Consider the following 19,283-nt stretch of genomic DNA (forward strand, 5'->3'; position numbering starts at 1 on the left):
CTGGCTGAGCGCGGTGCGGGCAACATCAAGCCAAGGGTTGCGATCCCCTTACCAGTCAAAAAAAATAAATAAAAAGTAAAACCACCAATAAAATAAATAGAAAGCCTTGGGGAAAAGAAGGAGGAATAAGACATAAGACACTTTGGCAGCGGGTTAAGTTTTTCATCGTATTTTAGCACTTTCCTATTATATTTTTATCTGGGTAACATAGAAGGTCTTTAAATTCCCCAAATTTCTTAAAGTAGATCTTTATGAAATGCAAATCAATTGTAGCTGCATCAGCTTACTTCAAGGCAAGGTACAAATTCACACACTTTCTTACTTTTTTCTGAATTCATTTGGACACCTTATGCGAGGGATCTGGTTAGGAAGGCAAGACATTTTAGATCAGAGTGGAAGGAAATTCTCCCGTGAATCAGGAAAGCAGGAAGCATCCCCACGACTGGAGAAACCCTGCTGGAGGATGAGAGAGGAAACATCCATCACCCGTAGGACGTGAGGCCCCTGGGGACACGTGCTGGCACGCCTGTGTGTGAACATGCACGTGTGTGTGCTCAGCCAGGCCCGTCCGTCCCAGCAGCCACCACAGCCCTCGGTGGGGCTCAAGAGACATGTGCTGCCACTCAGAAAGAGGATGGAAACCCTTCTGGAATCTTTTCTGAGAACAGATTTGAGGTATTTTCTGGAGAATAATGTCGTATACTGACACAAGACAAAAGAGACAACTTACATTCAAACGTAGGCTTCTGTCATGTCAGATTTCCTGTCGGCATGTGCCAGGGTCTCTCGGAGATGAGAGGATAATATATAAAGAGGGGCGGGTTACACTGTAGATGATAAACCCTCTTACTGCCCTTCCTCATAGTTTGGCAAAGCAAAAAATATAAGGAGCACACCATGCTGGCCCGACGTGCATCCCAAGCACACGCCCTCATGCCAGGAGCCGCGGGCATCAGCATCTCCGCCTCCATGTCAGGGAGAAGGAACCATGTCTTGGAGCAAAAGTCCACTCCGCCTGGACGTGGGGTCTGGGTCCGAATGCAGGTTCTGGGTTTTTTCCAAAGACAGCACTGCTTCCATTCAGCTATGAGTTAAATAAACCACCCGAGAAAAGCTTCAGTACAAAGAGTTTTTTATTGACTTGGTAAGAAACAGTTTTCTTTGTTACAAAAGGACTAAGTGGTTCTGTAAAGCAAAGGCAGAGGTCGCCCGCGGCGGGCTGCGGCCCAGGGGGCCCGGCCGGTCACGTCGGAACACTACACCTACCATACTTAAATGTATTTACACGTGTTTCTTTTAAAAAAAGGATTACACATTTCATTTTTAAAAAATCTAAAAAAGGTGAAAGAAATGAACTTGTCGTTTTTCTTACACGTTGGCAGGATACCCAAAGGTAGCTTGTCAGATGAGAACAGCCTCCTATCAGCTCACAACACAGGAAGCCAGGTCACGAGACAGCTCGGCCTCTGCTACGGTCCTGTGCCCTGGGCCGGGGAGCTCACCGCTGACCCGGCCACAACAACTGGTCCCTCTCACTGACAAGATTAACATAAAATAAGGCACATACATCGCAAGAATCAAAACTTTGTGGCTCAAGAGGACGAGCCAGTGTGTGAGAAGCAGGTGGTAGCTTAGTTCTTTAGAAAAATAAAACAAAAATGGCTTGGAAAATAAAAACAAGTTTAACACAGATGTTAAACAGGAGTACCATCTATGACCCTGCAATTTTATAAAAAGTAGGACAGTGACACCAGGAGGCAGCACTCTTTCTAAATGCATAGGTTAGAGAAATGGAGAGAAGGGTGGAGGCTGGGGGTGGGTCCCACTGTGAGTCTGCAGAGAACCTGTACCCTGACAGGATACTTCTAAGTGACCTCGAAAGACCTCCTTCCACCAGACTGTCACAATAGATCACCAAAATTCTGGAAAAGTACACTTTCCTCTTCCCTCCTATCCTCTGCCCTTCTGAAATTTCCCTATTGAGAGAAGCCAAATATTGAGCTGAAAACATGTCTCTGGCAAATCAAAAAGCAGTAGCAAAATATAAAAAGAAAAAAATATGAAAAGAAAAAGTAAAGAAAGGGGGAGGCCTAGAGAATAACTGGAAACCAAAGGAAGCGGCAGCTGCACAAGATGACGACGCTCGTCCTGATCGCTGTCCGTCCTTCCAGGAAGGGCAAAATCATTATGGGAAATTATGGCCATTGAGAAGTGCAGGTCATACCCAAAACACTTCAGGAAAAAACTCCGATGGAGAAGGTCAGCTTGATGCCAGGGACCCACACTCCCGAATCAGGAGTGGAGAACACAAGAGCCCAGGCTTTGAAACCAAGACTAGGAAAGGGATTGGGCAAAACCATAAGAGCTTGTGAGCTAAGACCAGGATCTGGAGATTTGGAGATTCCTGGAAAAATGAGATTCAGGGAATGGATCACTGATTTTGTGACCAGATCGTGACCTGTTTGAGGAACCTAGGAAAAGCCTTGCTTTTTCAGCTGAAAAGTAATAAGAGACCACTCTCCTAAGCTCACATCAGTAGTTTCTTGGCTGCTTTTGAGCTGCTCCAGAAGGGGCGTATCCTTTGATTTACAGGAAGGGGATATGTGGGGAGGGTGGCAGGGAGTGCACAAGGGACTGCAGCATCCTCTGCTGGTCTCAGGAACGTCTGTCTGAAAGCAAACCCAACAGTCTTACACACAAAATCCCAAATGGCAAATTTACCTCTGTGCTGAGATTCTCGGTCCAAATGAGATAAAATAAACATGAGAAAAATGGGCTGGTCCTAACAGTCTTTCCATTATGTAACACTTAATTTTATCCTTCTACTACTAATTTAAATGTCAGGGAAAAAGCCACACAATTGAATTATGAATCACTTTGGGTAAATCCACCTCCAGGGGTCAACAGGACAGAATACAGCAGGTTCTTTGAGGTGTTAAGTTTTATTTTAATAGTTTACATATTTTAAAAGCAATATGCTGGACAATCCATGTACTCTTTGTGCACACATAGTATGACTTTTATGTGTATCAACTGCACATGGGGAATAGCTGCACTTATAAATCCTTAAATGTTTTAATCCAAAACAAAAGTATTGATACTAGTCCACATGAAGGACTGACTGCATATAACATTGAACTTCTTAAATGGATGCAGCATTAAATAGACAGGGTGTGGAAAGGCATCTGCACAGCTACTAAATATCTTCCCCAGTGCTCTCGAATACTAAAAACGGTTGAAGTAGTTTACTCCCAACATCAATTTATGTGAGCTTTTTCTTTTACAACTAAGTTTTATAAATCCCTTAAAATAGGGTGTCTAGAATAGAAATACTCCTTCACTATAGTGGGATTAATAAATGTTAATGATATAGCTGTTTGTGGGGTTTTTTAAATACCTATATACTTAGAGCTATACATAATCAATTCTTAGTTATCTATGATAACGGGGAAAGAGATGGAACTAATCAACAAATATAGCAATCCCACAAATATTCCCCAAACTAATTCTACTGAGTTGCTTCAATCTACAATCTAACTCTTCCCAGAACAGAAAAGCAGCAATGTGTCTGAGTGCCACAGCGGCCTGTCCCCTCCCTCTCACCGCAGCACTAAACAGTGGCTGCCGAGGGAAGCAGAGGGAGAAGAGGCAAAAGGGGGTAACTGAGGACTGACCACATCGACACACCCACCCAAAAGCACACGTACTGACACAAAAGGTGTGAATCCCACACTGTGAACAAATGACCTCATTTGCAAGAGCCCCAAGTTCCCACTCCTGTGCAACTGTCGAAAGTCTGCCCTGAACTGAATTAGGGGTGGGGAACATGTCACAAATCTTGACATTGCGCCCACAAAGGATTCTAAAACTCACTATCCGAATTCTGATTCTTGTGCCCAATGTGGGAATCAAAAGAAAAACAAAACAAAACAAAACCCAACACACAAAACACAAAAACGAAACACTGAGCATATGTAAAAGAAAATTAAAAAGCTGGAAGTGTAACCCCTTGGTCACAAGCACACCAACTCCTGCTTCCCTTGAGTAACAGAGAAACGAGTCAAATCTTCTCATTTGCCTGCTCTTCGAAAAGGAAGAAGAGCGTGCAGCACGTCACACACTGACACTGGTTTACTAAAAAACGGGGCAGGCTTACAGTTTAAAGTAAAAAAGAGGGTGGTTCGAGTGTAACAATACTGACTCAAAACTGAAATGTAAGACAGTTTCTCCCTAGAATACTTTAGGGTTTTTCAGAGTCCTTTTCCATAAAAGGAATATACTTGAAACACATCCCAGTCAGGTGAGATGAGATTGCTAAAATACATACAGAACTAAAAAAAACAAACCAGCCCAAAACAGTTTCTTCTTTTCAACTCCTATAGTCTTACGTTTGTTTACGGTCCTTTTCCCTAATGCTTACTGCATAACTGCAAGGAATTTGCTTTCTTCCGCCAGGGAGGTTAGCAAAGAACTCATGTCCCCGATGGCCATGTTGGTGGTGTTCAGGGACAGTGCGGGGAACGGGAGGGCCACGCGCGGGGTGGTGAGGCGGGAGGAGCTGTGGGAAAAGTTCTGAATGATGCTGGGGCTCAGGGCCCCTGACACCAGGCTGGCGTGGTCCCCGTCGTCGATGATGGCATCGAAATCGATCTGCACCCCTTCCAGGTCATGGCTGTCGAGGCCATCCACCGTGCTCGTCACCTGGTTAGCACCTGGGGAAAGTAACTCAGAGTTTTCGGCGCTGGTCCCCTGCAGCAGGCAGCTGGCTTCTGAAATGGAGAATGACCCCATTTTCGTGTCTTGCTGACTGAAGCCCATGGTCTGGTCATAGAACTGACCAGAGTAGTTCTGCACATTGGAACAGAGCTGCGAGGTCTGCCCTTGCATCTCCAGCTTGATGCCATTCACCCTGCAGGTCTCACTTGTGTCACTGAGCTGTCCCCTCGCCACACCCTGGCGCCTGCCGCCCCCAAAGCTGGCACACGGCTGGTAGCCCCTGACAGCTGCCAGGTTTGACAGCTGGCTGCCCTGAGCCCCCGGCAGGCAGCTCTGTGGCCCCGGGTAGACACCTCCATGCGGGACGGTGCTGACCTGGCCTGGCACCTGCTGCCCGGGCCGGCCCAGCCCCTGCTGCTGCTGGCTACCGCCGAGCAGCTGGAGAGCGAGGTAGCCCTGTCCCGCCAGGTCTTGGGTCTGCACGCCGTTCACTGCGCTGCCAGCTGACTCGGTTGGGGCCGCTGCCAGGCCAAAATCCAGCGGGCCCCCACTCCCGTGCACAGCGGCGCTCTTCAGCTTTGATCCTTGAATGCTGGCTGCGCAGGTACCACCCAGAGCGCCGGGGGCCGGCAGCTGCCTGCTGAGACAGTTCTCATACTGCAGGGCCTTGTAGGGCTGCTCGTGGAAGGCATTTCCACTGGTGCCAGCTGCGCTGCCGCTGTGGGTCACCAAGGGCTCGGGACCACCGTAGGAGCTGTCGTTTTCCCCAAGGGGCTGGTATCCCCCCGCAGGGCCGGCGCCGCTCCGCAGCGGGTGCTGCAGGTGGACCACGCCGCCGTAGGGACCGAAGGCCCGGGCCTGCTGCGTGCTGGAGCGAGGGCCACACTTCAGCTTGGCAGAGGACAGCTCGGCGCTTCCGGAGCTGACTTCGTTCCACTGAATGGGCAGGTCAGGCTTGCCGCCGTCGGCGGAGGGCTGCTCGAGGGCACGGTACTGCTGGCTGGCGTGGCTGGCCGGAAGCCCGGGAGGGCCAAAGTCCCCGGGCCCGTGGGCCACTTTACTGTCGTCGGCGATGGTGCTCTGGAAGTGCTGCTCATACGCTGCTTGGTTCTGGGAGTTTAGATACTGCACCACGTCATCTGGCAAGAAATCCTCATCGCTCAAGCTGGCATCGGCGCCCATGGACAGGGACTCCAGGGTGACATTCTCGGTGATGCTGGGGGGGCAGGGGGACGCGTGGAAGTGACGGGACTGGCCGCCCTCGGGGGGCCGCGTGTAGTTCTGCAGCACCAGGTTCCGCTTGTCTGCGGATGGAGGCAACACCGGAGGGCTGAGGCTGCTGAAGCGCTGCGCCCGGGGCACAGAGGGCAGCTCCGGGCCTGTGCGCACGGGGTCGCTCGCCCTGCGCACGCCGCCCCCCAGCGCGTCGGAGGGCAGCAGGGGGCGCCGGCCGTAGCCGTGGGCTTGAGGCGGTACTGCTGCGCGGGTGTTAGGCTCAGCAGGCCGGGCAGGCCGTCGCCCTGGCTGGCCTCGCTGGACCTGCGGGAGGCGTCGGTGGAGATGGGGTCGTAGGAGTCGGCCACGCTCACGTTCTGCGGCCGGCCCTCAGCCTGAGAGGCCTCGCTGGACCTGCGGCTGGAGAAGCAGGGCGAGATGCCCGACGAGCGGCGGCTGCTCAGGTAGGCCGAGCTGATGCTGCTGGTGCTGCTGTCCCTCCTGCCCAGCAGGTTCAGCACGGTGAGGTCCACGCCCAAGAGGTCGCTTCTGCTCGGGAGGAGCGTCCCCGGCCCGGCCAGACTGCAGCTGCTACCGGACTGTGTGCCTGGGGATAGGGAGAGACGTGTGAGGAGGGACTCATGTCAAGGGTGACTGAAGCCAGGCCCGCGGCCAGCCTCTTCTCTAAAGAGCCCGGGAGTAACTGTTTTCGGTGCCCCGGGCCTCCATCATAAGTACCCGACTGTGCAGTGTAGTTCTGGAGCACCCACAGACAACACAGAATGAACAGCTGTGGCTGGGGCCAATGCCACTTTACAGACAAAAGCAGGTGGCAGGCGGTATGTGGCCCCCAGTCTGTAGTTTGCCCACCCCGGCTTAAATAATACAATAACAACTCCCTAAATTCAGTTAAGCTCCTCCACAGGCTTAGAGCAAGGATACAAGGAACCTCGGGATGTACACACAAGGCTCACATCCCAAGCAAGACCCCAGGAGGAAGTATTTCAGGAGTTTCGTGTCCGCACTCAGGGCTTCCTGTTTATCCCACATCCCATCAGCAGGTAACACACACCTGAGTTGGTGGAGAGGAGAGGTGCGCTCTTAGGATGTGCTCCCGGCATCCACAGTAATCTCAGAGGCAAAAACGACATGGGAAGACAATGGGAAAGGACACCGGCCTGACCTTCAGCTGAGCAAACCTGAATAGAAGTAGCTGCTGACCTCTGGGCTTTAGATTTTGGAAACCAGAGACAGGCTTCCAAACCACAGATGCCTCTGCCACTGGCATTTTCTCACTCTAGTCTAAGACTTATGATTTTGCTACCAGAATACAAGCCATGCACAGTCTTACTTTTTGTTTCAGTATTATCCTGTTACTCCCTTTTTTTTACAATGTGGACGTTCCAGAAAGGAACCTTGAACGGGCTCATCGTTACTCTGGATGGCTGCATTGTAATTTTAGGTCTGGTGTGGAAACGAGCAGATATAAAGCCGAGGGTCCAGTTCCTCTCACAGCACTCTGGCCCCACTTAACAGAACAAACCTGAGCAGATGCACAGTCCGATATGGAACTCACCATTTCCTATGAGAGGAGAGACTGCAGGGGCTTTGGGGGGTAGAACAGGGTTCAGTCGTGGGAGCATTCCATTTACTTGTTTTAGCCTTTCTAATTTCACGTGCTCCATCCATTTGGTCCCTGCTGGGTTTCTCCTAGCTTGCAAGGCGAGAGCTGTGGTTGCAGTGGAAATGGTTGAGTCCATAATCGGGGTTTCATCGATGGCACTGAGGTCTCCTATGCTACCTCCATCGGTCAGAGGAAGCTCGAGCCCACTGTTGGGATAGTTGTTGATGGGGGATTGTTGGCTGCTGCATGAAGACTGACCACCAGGGCTTGGCTGAGATGTCTGTGTGGGTCAAGAGGAAAGGAAAGAAATGTCACCAGGGAGGGTAAAGGAAAGAGCCAATAATGAGAGCTCCTGCACATCATGACCTTCGGGATTATCAGTGGTTGAATGAGAACAACTATGTTCCATTGACTGATGGACCACCAGGCTGGTGTGCACTGGGACAGCAGAGAATGCTAGATGTAGTGTGATAGGTATGACGTCAGCCATGGAATCCTGTCCCAAATGCCAACTCTGCAAACACACTTCCTCAGTTCCAATCCCACCTCCACAACTTTAGTCTTTGTGCAAATCACCTAGCCACTCTAAACCTTAGTTTCCTTAATTGTAAGATGGAGACGATTTATCTTAGGCACTGTTGTTGGGAATTAAGTGTGAAGCCTAGAGAGCACACAAGTATAAAAAGACCTGGATAATAATAACCGGTGTAGAGGGCATTAGCAATTATTATTATCCAAGTTGGTTCCAGTCTTTGGGTTCATTTTGCTCAGCTGAAACATAAATGAAAGATATGCTCCATAGGCACGCATTACCTCTTCTCCAACAAGAGCCCCTCTACTCGGCTGTTCAGGGCTGGTTAGCCAAGTTCTTCATAATCTCTCTTCCTTCCTTCTACATCTTTCTGCTCTTGTAGAAGAACCTCAACCAGAGTGTGGATAAAGGCAGTTATAAGAGGTAAAACTTCAACCACTTAGCTTCTGCTATATCCAGAGAGGAAGCACAGCTGCAAATCCCAGCCATCGGGCATCTGTGTGATAATTCCACCATTCCCCTGAGTGTGCCCGAGCATTTCACTAGGAGAATAAGGAAATGTTTTCTTAATCCCAACCAAGTGGACTCAGAAAATTCTGCAACTAATTGGAACTCCATCTAGTCCAGTGGTTCTCCAGCAGGGAAAGCACCTCTACCCCCCTGCCTCCCCAGCTCCTAGACACAGGGGGTGGGAAGCTCGGCAGTCTCAATGTCTGCGGAGCATTATATATGAGGGTACTTCAAAAAGTTCATGGAAAGGTTTGTATTATCTTTCAATTCTATTTTCCACAAACTTTTTGTAGTATCCCCATAAAACGGCCTGCACAACACAGGACAGTACACACAATATAGATCTGTTTGATCTAAAATCCCAGTGGTGCCTTGGTTGATAAACACTCAAATCCTTTTTGTATGGAAAAAAAAAGTGATGCTCAGAGAAGTTCAGTGAATGCCCAAAGTCACAAAGTTGATGGTATGACTCTCCTAGGTGTTTAGGCTGGGTCCTTCCACGCCTCTGCAGCACCTTCTCCAATGTTACTATAAAATTGGAGCCACTGACAGAGCTAGAAATTCTCTAGAGAGCGAGAACTACCTCAGTTACATCATACAACTGGAGTCTTAGGTGGACTTCACAGTGCAGTTAGGCAGGGGTTTTCAGAGACAGGACTTTTCAATTGTGCCCCTTATACTTTTCTGCTATCACAGTACATACACCCACCCAAGCAAATGAACACATTCTATGTGACTGCCACATGATACACTAACTTTATCCTGGGAAACCAAGCAGAGCAAAATAAGATATACGCATTTGATCATGAGTGTGTAAAGCCTTGCTTAATTTTTTGCCTCGGCAGAGTCTTGGAGTGCCATATCACCTGCTCCTTCCTGACATACCCGGAGTTTTGAGAGCTTTGGATGTCTTTTACTCTAGAATTGTCAAATCAGAGTGTGTGTGTGTGTGTGTGTATAGATGAAGTTGTGTGTATGTGTGTGTACACACACACAAGCAGGCAGACACTTTCATTTAGGCATGTAAGAAGGCACTCAGACCTTTAAATAGAGATTAAGTTGCTAGCAACAAATGTATCCAGATCTTCCTCAAAGAAGATGGTACATGTTTGGTCCAAGAATGAATTTACACTAGTCAGTACCACAATTAAATAGTCTTTGAGAACATCTGCTTGGTTGGTCCCAGGGTGATTTGTTATGAAAACCTGAACAAACAGAACAATGAATCCACCATCTAACTCTACATTTTTCACATGCTGAATGTTCAGAACACATTGTTTCTATATTTAAAACACATCTGAGTAATGTTCACTACCAAAGATATCACAAAGCCACAAAAACTAAAGAAAAGTGAAACAAACAAAAAATTACATGTTAAACTGAAAACAAAACAAAACAAAACAAAACAAAGCACAGAGAAGCCAAAATTCCCTCACCTTATTACCCACTGTCCTTAGGAAGTGAGAACAAGACATTTAGGAGCATTAGACAGAGGAGATGTTGCATTAACAAGAAAAAAGAAGAAAGAATTTAATTTATAGCATGATGATCAAATCAAGACATGTTTTTAAAGAATGACTATTAGAAATGTAAATCTCAGGTGCACTTTAGTAAATGTCTATGAAGATATCTACCTATATTTAAATGTGTGTATACATATACACACATAATAGTCTACTGTGGAAATGTGATTAATTTATTAAAACTGAGTAAGCCTCAGTTTCCTCACCTATAAAATGTGGGGACTAGTTGCTATCTCTGTCTCCTCTAGTCCTGTGTTTCTATGATTTAATTACTTTACAAAATATTTCATACATTGGGGCATCTCAATGTTATGCTATACTCTAAAAGAAGTATATAAAACACAGTTTATAAACTGATTAATTTAAAAATACAGTGATCAATCATAATCCACATATAAATATGTAAGACACTTTTTATAAGTACAGCTATCAACTGAGAAGTAATGATAAATCTGTATAGACTATTACCATTATTTTTGGCTAGACTTAATGTCACTTTCTATGACTCTTTGGAGTTCAAAGACAAACACGATAGGTCACTGAAATGTAGACTCCCACCCTGCCAATGCTGGAACCGTTTGCTTCTTCCTGTGCATGTACACTGCTATATAGTGGTGTTACTCGTAAATTCACAGGGTGCCCATCCACTTGCTTAACTGCTCTGATTTTAAGAAAATGCTTCCTTAGACTGAGTATAAAACTGCCTGCCTGATCATTTCTGGGTGTCCGGAAGTCTAAGCATGCAACTTCTATCTGGTACATTTCCTCCATGGGTCAGAGAGTGACAGACTAGAACTGAGCATAGTCGCATGGTTAAATCCATCATGCACATGGCCAAACAGAAATGTACTGACTCTCCTCATTATCGACTCAATTTTCTCATTGTCCTGTTGAATTTTTTTGGTGTTTTATAAAAGCAAAATCACCATCTGAAGTTCGAAAGAACCTGACAAAGCAACATGATCCACAGAAATACTCTGAGTCGCCCAACCACGACAATGCCTGCCCATGAGGACTGTTCAAAGCCCTCCCTTGTTCTCTGCCTCCTTGATTCAGGCACAAATGCAGTAATGGTCTCTGGTTCATCCAATCTCTAGACTGGACTGGACTGCAGTTGTTTCTAAAAACAATCCATTCTGCCATGCCATTCCCCATCTTGCCCCTTTCAACTCCACACAGGACCAGGACCCCCAGGCTCCCACTCCTCCCTCGGGACACGCCCTGCCTCTCCCGAGTGCTGGTTCCATGTCCCCATGGCCTCCTCTGCCCTCTGAGGGCACTGGCAGTTAGTTCCTCTCCTGAAAACTCTTTACATGGACTTGTGTTTAAGCCCCCATCACAATGAGTGGTAGAATTTGTTTTCAGTCTGTCTATCCCACTGGGCTATAAACCCCTAAAGCATACGGATGGTGGCTTATTTATCTGGGGGTCACCAAGGCAAAGAAGACAGAAAACATGTTTGTGGAAAGACTCAGTGAATGCTCTTCTATATTACAGACATGCTGAAGACACAGTCTTTCTTCCTGCCACAAGTGGTATGGTTCTGCATCAATTTTAAAAATCAGGAAATCTGGAAACTCTATTCTGAGCTGAGTTATTCTATGTAGATCAATTTCGAGTAAGCAATCCAGGTCCCTGGGCTCATGGCTTCCTCAAATCAGAGACAGCCTGACATGCCCTGCCCAGCTCTTTTAACAGGCCCCGGGCCAGCTCTAGGGACATCAAAAGGAGAGTGAATGACATACCATGGGCTTCTCAGCCTTGACTGTTTTCACCTGGAGGCATTCTTCCCGCTTTGAGGTAGTGTTGCTGAGGTCCTTCTGCTCACCGAGGGCTCCCTGAGTCGGCCGGCCGGGGGACCTGGACTGTGAGTGGCTGCCCGAATCTCGAGGGGGTGGGGGCCGAGGATGGATGTCCCCACGCTGCTTCTTGGTGACGTGAGCCTCTGGGCCATGCACCGTCTTCACGTGTTTCCGGAGGGAGCTCGGGTCTGTGTAACGCTTGGTGCAGCCTGGGATTTTGCACACATATGGTTTCTGCCAAATGCCATGAGAAGGAGATAACAGAACGCTGTGAAAGTGATTACGCTCCAGCCTAACAGTCCTTTGTGGTGGCGCATTACATTTTTAATTCTTTCAAAACACTTTCACAAAGCTTTGAGTTTAATAAGGCCATTGAACACTGTTCCATGTCCACAGAATCTAGCTCTAACAGAGTGCTATTTTAGAGAGAGCTCAGGGAGCGCTAAGAATGTGTCAACAGATTTTGTCTTTGGAAGCTTTTACACTGTGAATAAGAAGAAGTAGCACAGTGCCATGACAGGCGCTTTGCAGACATCGGATGGTGATGGGGGTGATGTCGGGAGGAGGCTTAAAAGACCCCATCATCTAATTGGGAGGATGCTGTGTCCCTGGCAGGAGAGGGTGTGCGAAAAAACTTCTCATGGATGTCCTGGTTCCAAGATCTAATACAACTCTGTCCCCTTTCAAAATGTGCTATTTACACATAGGCATAGTAAAAAAAATATTGCCTGTAGCCTTTGGGTAGCATTACAAGTGTGTGGGAATGTTCAGAGCACAAAATATCCAGGGCCTTCCTGATCTCCAAAGTTGTAAAGCCTGGTCCATGATGGCTCATCATAAACTGCAAAAGGGTGGCTGGTGTGCTGGAGACCAGGCTTCCTGGTACGTGCTCTCCTCCTGATACTAAGGTCTATAAGTTATTTCATGCTAATTTCGTCTTCTATGTGGGTCAGTGAGAAAGCCTAAAGATAGAGTTATAAAAAATTATATCAATTCAGCTTATAGCTGAATATTTACTCAAATCACAGAAATGCTGGCCTTTGCTCATGACCAGTATCAGAATTGTGATTTTGTTCACCTGGCTGGAAATATAATGAATTCATGGATGCTTGCATGAGTATATAATCTATGTATACTAGAAGATGAGCATTTAAATAAGCAATCGTCATAAAAGGCATGATTAATGTAATTGTACCCATTATATCTTTAAAAATGCCCCATCTTATAAAATGTATGTCTAAAAGATGCTTTTTCACTAAAAGCCCAAGAACAGACTGAGTGCTACCTAAAATGCTGAAACGTCCTAATGCAGTGAAGCGAAGACTCCGAAAATTATCCTGAGAGGCTTCACCTCCAAATTCGAGATTCCTCTGGGTAGAATTGACTCGCATTAACTATGAATTACGTCTATTCAGGAGCTTGTGTGATTTGCAGCATATATATACAATGAAATGAGTGCATCAGATTCTATGCATTAGGACAGAAGAATGGCTCTGACGACTAGTGCCATTACCTTACCGTGTCCTGACATTAGTCCTATGCTTGCTCACAGCATTGCTGTGACAGGTCATTCCACCAGCGGCACACTGGGAGGCATGGGGCAGTTGTGTGGGGATAGGAAGAGGAGAGGGGGCCCCACGTGGGGAGCTATTCTTCCTGTAAACATAGGCATGTGTATATTATGGGTTAGCCTAGAAGTGAGGACACTGCTAATGTGTAACGAGCATACAAATGTTTGTCAGTCCTCCACTTCCCAGAACAAGAGCACATACATGTACACCTGCCCTTGTATGTGAACACCTGAGAGCACTTCAAAAAGTTTGTGGTAAAACAGAATTGAAAGATAATACACGTCTTTGCATGAACTTTTGAAGTACCCTCATATACATTATTCACCCACAGAAACTCACAAGAACACAGTTAGGTTCAGGAGATTTATACTCGACAACAAAACATATTAACCCCTCATGTAGGTTGGCTCCCAAATTTTGCTGTGATAAATGACTGAAATGAAATATAAGTGTAGGCTAAGATAAATGTTGTGAGACTTACTGAGGTGCCCACTTTTCATGTCCTGAATATTCAAACTTCTGTCACAGATGTTAACTTTTTGACTCACTGCACTGATAGGCATTTTGTGGAAGCAGCTGATGCTTTTTCTGACTTTTGTAGACTTTGTAGAATTTATCGAACCAATTTTTTTCAATAAATATTTAATGGTCCCTACCATATGCAAGATTCTGTGAACACGAAGTGTGAACAACGGGACTTAATATCAAGGAATATAAAAAATGGTAGAAAAGTTAGGTAATGACATTGTCTGCATTACAAAGTGTGTGTTCGACGTCAGCAGGTGCACTGAGGAGGAATCGTTTTGTTATTACGTGTCTGTACCTGGGTCTAATGTCAGCTCATGGGGTCATGGTGCGTGGGAAATAAGACCATGTACATGGAGTGCACACCAGGGTACATGGCACAGAGTGAGCACCAGTCAAGGAGCTTTTACCAGGATTCTGAGAGAGAAAAACGAGGGCAGGAGGATGCCAAAAAGCAGTGTCCTGAGCCAAGGTCCAGCAGCAGGACCACTTCACACATGCTGAGAAGGCAGGTCACAGCACAGGCTTCTGGAAAGTTCCATTCGCTGTAATGACAGTGAAAGGTCAGGAAGGAGAGCTGAGTGGCCTGGAGTAGGGAATCCTGTCGGAAGCTGGCCAGAGGCTGCGGTCCCATGGCCCTAAATGGGCAGGACAGCTCAAGGGACAGAGAAATGCCGGAATGGCTTCCCTGAGTGGGAGTCACCCCCTTCCTGTTCTGCTCCATCACATTCTTTGCCTCACCTGGAACGTGCTTGGCATGTGGCCAGCTATCAAAATTTGTTCAGTGGACAATGAAGGTATAAATAAGAGTCCCTTCCTGTTCTGCTCCATCACATTCTTTGCCTCACCTGGAATGTGCTTGGCATGTGGCCAGCTATCAAAATTTGTTCAGTGGACAATGAAGGTATAAATAAGAGAGCAAATAAATGAAAGAAAGTACCTTGATAAATCTAGAATGATCTGTTTACACAAATCTGGATTTTCTGGGCAAACTTAATTTTGTTGTATCTGAAACTGTCCGTCAATCCTGCACAAGGCCAAAGCCTTGCACATAGAATAGAGAAGAGTGATTTACATGTGTGTGAGCAAAATTTTAATTATGTATTTATGATCAAGGTTAATCATTCAAGTAAATCACTCAACATTGGTGAAATATATTAGCAACCATTATATATTTTAATCTCATCACAGATGTTCAACTCTTATACAGCACTGCCCTTTTTACCTCATAGAAGAACACAGGCTCAACTATAACACACTTGATTAAAGCAAACAGGCATGCACATATTTTAAGTCTATCGAAAGATAAGTAAGTTCAGTAAGTATCTTTATATGTGCGCATTGGTAATCCTAACATACCCAACTGCCCAAATTTCTTCACAATAACAGAAGAGAATTCTGGCCTAAAATCTATCGAAATGAATATCTTCTAAATTTCTAGTTGAAATTATACTTAAGTATATGAAATATAGTTAAATAATAAATTAAATTCTAAGTTAAACCCTCTAAAATTTTTTAACTGAGATATAACTCACATGTTGTAAAAATAACCCTTTGAAATTGCACAATTCAGTGGCATTCGGTACATTCTCAATGTTGTACAATCATCGCCACTACCTAATTCCAGAACATTCTCACCACCTCAAAAAAAGAAACCCTGTACTCATTATCAGTCACCCCCATTTCCTCCCTCTCACCTTCTGGCAACCACTAATCTACTTTCTGTCTCTGAGGATTTGCCTATTCTAGACTCCCTAAAACTTTGTACAAGTACAACAGATTATATTGTAGCTATTGCACACAGTAAAAGCATGTTTGGCATAAAAAAATAAACATGTGGCATCTCCCCTACAATGTCTCCAGTTGGGCAATAATAAGAGATTCCAAATCACTCGAGTTTCCTTATTCCACCATGACCTTCTCAGAAAGAGGAGCTGGTGTGGATGAACTTGCATGTGAGTTTGTGTGAGTCTGTGTGAGTCTGTGTGAGTTTGTGTGAGTTTGTGTGAGTTTATGATTGTGCTTTTCAGAATGTGGTTAATCCTGTTAGAGACGATTTTGCTCTTATCAGTTCAGCTGAAAAAAAACTCAGTAAGGACCATCTTTGCCACCTTAAAGCCAAATGGCCACTGAGTGGAATGGCTTAGTTTGTTTTTACCAGATTCCCTCTCCCCAACTCTCTATCTGAAAGATCACAAATGGGCCTAACCTGCATCTGGTAAGGGTGACAGCCACGCCAGGGTCTTCTGTGTGCAAAATGCTTCTTCTCTAACACATTTCAAGCAAACTGGTGACATATTTTGTGGGCCTGAAGTATGTCTCATGTTAACAAATTCTGGTTAGTTATCCAAGTTCTACCCAAAATGCAGGGAGTCTTTTATTTAATCACTTGATTCGTTCAAGGAGAAGACTTCACAGAGGAGCCAGAATTTGAGTGAGATCTCTAAGGGCAAGTTGGAAGTCTGTAGACAGATGTGCATTGAAATGTAAGCAACATGCATTTGGAATCATTCTCATGCTTATGCTTTTCTGCAATTTTTTTTTTGGGGGGGATAACTATCTAAAAATAACAGCAACCCAACAGGAACCATCTACTACCATGAATCTTTGCTTGATATGTTATCTTAGTTAACTGACTAGCAACCAATCCTGGATTTCTGAGAATATCTCCAAGGATCCCTTGGAATTTAGAATATCTGGAAATTGTGTTTAGCCAAGGCTGGTTGCTCTGTAAAAATCTTTTTTGATATAATGCATTTGAAGATAACACCTGGAGAAAGCAAATAAAAGTGGTATCTTAGCAGTCAGCTGTCAACACGCTGCTTCTGAATCCATCCTTGGGGCTTACATCCTTTGCATGGATTCATGTATTCCCAGCCCAGAGCAAGTGGATCGAATTCCAAGTTAAGTGCTTCTACTGTTTGACCGGTAGGTGGCGGTTCCAAACAGTATGAAACTAAGTTCACGAGGGGTTTAAACAACTTCCCTCTTCATCTGGGTTACTCTCCAAATGAGGCCCAGATTCCAGCCCCACTTCAGGTCCCAGCCTTCACCTGCAGGATCAGAACCCACTCACGCTGGGAACAACCGAGAGGAAAATCAAATGGAGCAGCCCCCTTTCCAGCACATTCCCCACGAGAGCTCTTCATCCTACCCACGAGCTCTGGGCCCATGCAGAGCTTACCTCATTGGAATGTGTTCTGTTTTGGTGCTTGGCACGATCGGAGGCGTTTGAGAAAGCTTTATTGCAACCTTCGTGCTCACAGACGTACGGTTTCTCTCCAGTGTGAGATCTCAAGTGCGTTTTCAAGTTTTCTAGTCTCGAGTAGGCCTTTGTGCAACCTTCAAACTGAGGACAGCAGGTAAAGCTGGATTACTCCACACAATAGCAACAGCAGCTTGTGCCTGACACTCCCTCAAGGTTGATGCAAAACTGACGTTTCAAGGACCAGCAGCTTTTCAAAACCAAGGAACAATAAGTCCACTACACTCTGCATTTACTGGGATTCAGATGTGGCTTGCTGCAGTTCAAGATCAAGCGTTTTCAGTGCCAGTAAAAGTCCTTTTTGTTTTTTTTTTAAAGACTGCTCAATGTGGACAATGAGTCTCATTATCTACTCATTGATCTCCTCGAATTCCCACTGATTTTGGATTCAGCACAAAGTTCATTAATATGGCTTTGTGTGCATACAAAGACATGGAATTTGATCATGTTTGTGAAGGGCTTTTAAGATGTAAAGTGCCAGGGCTGAGCATTGCCTGGTGGGTCTGGGGTGCCCCACAGAATGAATGCTTGGCCTTGCAGCAGTCCCCGCCCCCTCTGTGGCTGTGTGCTATGCCACGAGGATGGATGAGATATTAGTCAGGCACAGGAACTGGCGTTTTGAAAAGCTAACCCAAGTGCTGTACGTGGGAAGCGGGCACCTCCCTCTGCCAGCCTAGTCCTCTGGTGCCAGTGCCGAGTGTTGGGCGGTGGCCGTGTGCACTCCCAGTGCCAGCACTCCGCCCCATGCTGCTCTGCAGTGCTGCCCTGTCCCACACAGCAGCTCAAAGCCCCCGGCATTGAGCAACACACACAATACTCTCCCCCTCCCCAATGTCACCCAATCGTGCCTGTCCTGAGCTGGGGTCATCAGCATGTACACCCTGACAAGTGTGACAAGGACCCGCGTGATCGCCCCACCACTGGGCACTCACAGTGCATTTGTGAGGCTTCTCGCCCGTGTGTCGTCTCATGTGCACCACCAGCATGTACTGCGCTTTGAAGGGCTTCTGCTCTCTCGAGCAATCGAGCCACCGGCACACAAACTCCTTCTTCTCTCCATGAATGTGGTCGTTATTTATATGCTGGGGTTTGGAAAAGAGAGAGAGACACAGAGTGGAAATGCGTTACTCACCTCCGAGGCAACAGAAGGGAGCACAAAATGCCCCAATCGTAAGCCCTAAGGATTCCATGAATGACTTGCCCACATCACAGATTTTCTTTTCTATTCTAGTCAGTATATTTCTCAAGTAAATTCGCTTTTGCTACCTGTGTATGTACACTTCCTACTGAGCAGGAGTGACACTGCTGGGGGAAGCCTGGAGTCCCAGAAAAGCACTACGACGGGCATCTGAACAGCAGAGCTCAGTTGTGAGTTCTGAGACCTGCTAGCTGTGAAACGGGTGAGTTGCACTTGTCCTCTCTGGGCCTCTGCAGCGCGGAGGGGGACTGTCAAGGCTAAAGGACTGCAGAGATGGTTTCTAGCTCTCACATGCTCTAGGCCTCGAGTTCCAAAAGGGAACACACATGCACAATTGCACAGCAAGGATCAAGAAAACCAAAAGCTCATTCAAACTAGAGTTCAGGTTTAGTGGGATTTCTTCTTGATAAGGATCACAGAATAAAGAACTAATATTGAAGAAGAGGACTGTGATTGTCAACAAATGATTTAGTTTCTCGGGGCCTTAGTCTTTTTTCATGTACAAAATAAAGAAACAGATTCACTAGTTTCTAAGGTCTTTTCAGTTCAAAAATTCTTTAATTTGGTTTTTAAGATGAAGATGACTTTCCTTGAATTCCTCATCAATTTAAAGTTTAAGAATCACTTTTTTATCTAGTTCTTTAATACATCAATAGCACCTCAATTGAGAGATATGTGAAACCTACAGCAATACCAGAGAAAGTGAAGGTTCTCAATTTGGATCAAATCAAGGTCCGCTTCAGTACATTGAGAGTATTATTTAACGTTCAAGTGTAGACTACTGAGGACGCGTCTCTTAGGT

At 46.0% G+C, this 19,283-nt stretch overlaps 1 protein-coding gene across 1 annotated transcript in view; it reads right to left on the bottom strand.

Annotated features, from left to right (window-relative positions):
- Positions 1 to 1,115: 1,115 nt before the first annotated feature.
- Positions 1,116 to 19,283, bottom strand: part of LOC103601525 (transcriptional activator GLI3-like) — a 42,488-nt gene continuing 24,320 nt past the window's right edge. The window contains 6 exon segments of the mRNA XM_008585951.1: positions 1,116 to 6,177; positions 6,180 to 6,538; positions 7,508 to 7,835; positions 11,866 to 12,156; positions 17,203 to 17,367; positions 18,216 to 18,365. Coding sequence (XP_008584173.1) covers positions 4,417 to 6,177; positions 6,180 to 6,538; positions 7,508 to 7,835; positions 11,866 to 12,156; positions 17,203 to 17,367; positions 18,216 to 18,365 — 3,054 coding nt within the window. The 3' untranslated portion in view covers positions 1,116 to 4,416.

Source organism: Galeopterus variegatus, unplaced genomic scaffold (genome assembly GCF_000696425.1).
Source record: "Galeopterus variegatus unplaced genomic scaffold, G_variegatus-3.0.2 Scaffold3771, whole genome shotgun sequence".
Taxonomy (NCBI): domain Eukaryota; kingdom Metazoa; phylum Chordata; class Mammalia; order Dermoptera; family Cynocephalidae; genus Galeopterus; species Galeopterus variegatus.